The 4,394-nt window shown below is 34.5% G+C and overlaps 1 protein-coding gene across 1 annotated transcript in view; it reads left to right on the plus strand.

Annotated features, from left to right (window-relative positions):
- LCA5 (Leber congenital amaurosis 5) overlaps positions 1 to 4,394 on the plus strand; it is an 85,504-nt gene that overhangs the window by 68,130 nt on the left and 12,980 nt on the right. The window contains exons 3-5 of the mRNA XM_006874561.1: positions 1,119 to 1,256; positions 2,538 to 2,634; positions 3,365 to 3,507. Of these exons, the coding sequence (XP_006874623.1) occupies positions 1,119 to 1,256; positions 2,538 to 2,634; positions 3,365 to 3,507 (378 nt within the window). The remainder of the gene's footprint in view (positions 1 to 1,118; positions 1,257 to 2,537; positions 2,635 to 3,364; positions 3,508 to 4,394) is intronic.

The following is a 4,394-nucleotide window of genomic DNA, read 5'->3' on the forward strand; positions in this document are numbered from 1 at the left end:
TAGTGCTGCCTTTAATTATTTAGTTATTATTAAAAATACCCATTGCCATAGAGTAATTTTCAACTCATGGTGACACTCTGTAGGGTTTTCCAAACCTTAAATCTTTATAGGAGCAAACAGCCTTATCTTTTTCCCATGGAACAGTTATTGGGTTTGAACCCTTGTCCTTGAAGTAAGTAGCCAATTATTTGCTCAAGCAGTAATTTTCAAACACTTGAATTTCTCATCCTATCCTTTGGTCTGTCTGTTGTTCCCAGCTCCACAGAGAGTCCTGGTGTGGAACTACAGGATATGCAGTGACTTGCTAACCAAAAGTGGTGGCTTAAACCCACCGTTTGTTCCTTGGAAACCCTGTACAGGGCCCACTGTGAGTCAGAATCGACTCAACGGCAATTAACAACAATGACTGCAGAGAAAGATGAGACTGTCTGGAAAGACTGGCAGCCCTGGGAACCCTATACAAGCAGTTCTACTCAGTCTCACAGGGTTTGCTATAATTCAGAATCGACTCCACAGCAGCGAGTTTGGTTTTGGTTTTAATGATGTTTCAGGCAGATGCATAAGAATTTATTTACAAATCATTGTGAAAAACAAGGAAAGGAATGATAGGATAGGTAACTTAGTAAAGTGTTGCATGTTACTATTGTTGTTGGGTGCTGTAAAGTCGGTTCTGACTCATAGCAACCTTATGCACCATACATACAACAAAGCACTGCCTGGTCCTGCTCCATTCTCACAGTTGTTTTAATGCTGTACCTGACAGTGTCTTACTGCTTAGTCATAAGGTCTTCAGTGGTTATGCATTCAGAAGCAGTCTGCCTCTCCATCTTCCTAGTCTGTGTTGGTCTGGAATCTCCATTGAAACCTTTCCACCATGGGTGATCCAGCTGGTATTTCAAATACCAGTGGCATAGTTTCCAGCACCACTGCAGCACACAATCCACTACAGTATGACTGACAGGCAAATGATGGAAAGTGTTGTTTCCCAGTTTATGTTTATGAACATTTAAGCACAGCCTGATTTATTTGTATGTCTTGTACGGTACCACTGAAAACATTTTGACACTGCTAAGTGTAGTGTTTTAGTGCTGGATTAAAAAACATCCATTTATTTACAGGAACTATCAAAAAACCTTGAACTGAGTACGAACAGTTTCCAACGGCAGTTGATTGCTGAAAGGAAAAAGGCATATGAAGCTCATGATGAAAATAAAGTTCTTCAAATAGAGCTACAACGACTATATCAGAAACTAAAGGTAAGCACTTTAAGTTGCATTATTTTTCCTTGTAATATTAGATGAAATCCTAAGGAACCTTGGTGACAGAACGGGTTATCTGTTGGACTGCTAAGTGCAAGGTCAGCAGTTAGTGTCCACCCACTACTGTGAGGGAAAAAGATGAGACTTTCTGCTCCCATAGAGATTTATAGCCTCAGAAACCCTGTACAGGGTCGCTATGAGTCGGATTCAGTGTGAAGGCACACAACCACACTAGGACTAAATGAAACCCTATATTTTAAAAAGTAGTTGTTACTATTCATAATTTTAAGTTGATACAATATAATTAACAAAATTTTAATATTATCTTTGGCACTTAGAAGGAAAGTGTATAAGCACTATAATCCATATCAAAAGTGAAATACTTAATACATCATTAGAATAATATAACTGAAATAAATTGTAAAATTTTAGAAGGAAATGATGTGTTTTTCCTCATATAGCCCCATGATTGTTAAAGTTGTTTCAAATAAAGCCCTTCATTTTCAGTGTGTAGAGGAGGCATTCATATTATTTCATTTTGTTAAATCAGATGTTCCTAGAGGGTAGGTTGAAATTATGTACAAAATAAAATGTTTAAACTAGGGGACTTCAAAAAGTTGGTGGAGAGATTCCATTATCTTGTAATTCCATTTTTTGAAGCTTCCTCATATATTATCTTACATATTTTTATTTGTTAATAAAATTCTTAGAGCCATAGCACAAAATGATTTAGAATGCCTGGTTTTAAAAGGAATGGTGTAATTTTTGGCTCATCAGATTTCAGAACTTTTATCTGAGAGATGATGTAATTACATCTTTGTCTCTGTAACTGAGTCTGGAAGCCAGTCAAGACAGTATTAACTCTATCAGGTAGGTTTGTTGTTAAGTCTTTTCTGACTCATAGGGTTTCCATGGAGTGGCTGGTGAATTTGAACCACCAGCCTTGTGGCTCAAACCAACCTTGCAATCCAGTGCTTATCCTACAGTGCCTCACCAGGACTCCAGTCAGAAATGAATAGAAAATAGAATTTGCCTTATTTGTTCTCAGTTTTTTTTACTGTCAAGGCAAACTGAACTTTAAAATTTTTAAATTGTGCAGATATCTACCTTACCTAAGTGTGCTAGAACCATTCCTTTTATAGCCGACAGTTACTAGAGAAGTTGAGCTCAGTATATTTCAGTCTGGGAAGGGAAATACAATTGACCAGATAAGGGTTTTGGTTTAATTTTAAAGTCTGAGTCCACATCCTTGATTAATTGTATTGGGTTTATTTTCAGGAAAAAGAGAGAGAGCTGGATATAAAAAATATATATTCTAATCGTCTGCCAAAGTCCTCTCCAAAGAAAGATAAAGAATTTGCACTAAGAAAAAATGGTATAGTGGCTATTATTGTTGAAAAATGATACTTTTGTATTATTTATTAATAAGGTAAATTAATTCTCATTTAGAATGGAAAGGATCTCTTTGAATTAAATTTAAATTTTTTTCTATTCTATTTTTTACAATTAATATTTTCTTATAATTAATTTTCAGAAATCCTATCAGATTTCTCAGTTTTATTCCCCTGATATGCGAGGTGATTAAAGTTATTTCCTGCATAATTTAATTTTTTCTTTATTGTAAATTTATTTTTTAAACACTTATGAAAAATTTTTACTGTTTTTCAGCATAGGGAGAATAAATAAATCTTCATCTATAAGTACCTAGCTTTAATAGTTGTACATTTTGCCCATTTCATGTGTTTTCTCTATCTTCTTTCCTGGAGGTTTCAAAGCAAATCCAGGTATTTCATTTCACTCAGATGCTCACACTTTTGTATTGTTATGCATATCTTTACTTTGTTTTAGTAAATGTATAACTTCTCTCTTCTGTGAATTGTAAAATTTTTAAAACATAAAATTTGCAATGTAATAGGATTTGCTTATGGTCAGAATCATCCCCAAATTCCACAATTGCTTGTATCAAAAATAGTAGTAATGATTTTTTTCGCTGAGCAAAATATGAATTATCTCATCTAGATGAAAAATATTATACTATTTGAGTTCCATATATCGTAGCACTGTTCGATGAGATAAGAAAATTTCTTTTATAATTTTCATGGTAGCTGCATGTCAGAGTGACTTCACAGACCAGTGTACAAAAGGAATACAAACCAGTGAAGACTTTGAGCCGGAGGAATTTCCTATGACAACACAAGCAGTTATGTGTTATGAAAACAAATGGGAAGAGCTTAAACATCATACTTCGGTGAGTTTAGCAGTATGATAAGGTGTCAGAACTTAAGTTTTGAAGTTACTCCTGAAAACACATTATCAAACATTTTTAAATTCAGCAATGAAGGTAATTCTTCATTTATATGACTATACAGCCAACCTTTTTAATGAAAAATAATATGTGTATTTTATTTAATTCCTTTTGATTAGGACTTTTAGTCCACATTCATATCTCAGATGGTTCTGAAATATTGATTGCATCTTTTGGGTTGGAGGTAGAAAGGGAAAAGAATTTGCCTTCGAAATTACTTAACTTTTTATGTCTACAAATAGTCTTGAAACTCTCCTCTCTTCTCCTTCTACAACCCCTGCACCCCGCTTTTATGTTTAATAGCAAACTGTAGTAGTTCTCAAGTGATTTGTTAGAATTTGACTGTATTTCATTTCATTTGTTGTAGTTAAGTGCCGACCTGCTTTCAAAGGAGCAGCTGGTGGATTTGAACAGCCAACCTTGCGGTTAGCAGTCTAGTGCTTATCCTACAGGGCCACACCAGGACTTCATTACTTTAGCCTCTTGTATCTAGGGGAGCTTTATAGGTTAGATCAATACTGAACATGATAATTGCAGCGGTATCTGAGTGGGTTCTATGTTGGACCTTCGTTTAAAAGGTCTTTTACATCCTAAATTACTGGATGGTCCTTTAAACATTTTTTTCCTAAGAGGATTTTTTTTTTTTTTTATTAAATGATTTAAAATGTTTATTCGTGCTTTAATATTACATGATCTTAGGCAGTAACAATTTGGTATGTTTTTATAATGGTTAGTGGTAATTCATTTGCACATTGTTATACACATCGATAAAATCTCTGTTTCTCTGTGATTTTATTGAGATGCAATTGTGAAGAGGCTCTTTGATTTCA

Source organism: Chrysochloris asiatica, unplaced genomic scaffold (genome assembly GCF_000296735.1).
Source record: "Chrysochloris asiatica unplaced genomic scaffold, ChrAsi1.0 scaffold00286, whole genome shotgun sequence".
NCBI lineage: Eukaryota > Metazoa > Chordata > Mammalia > Afrosoricida > Chrysochloridae > Chrysochloris > Chrysochloris asiatica.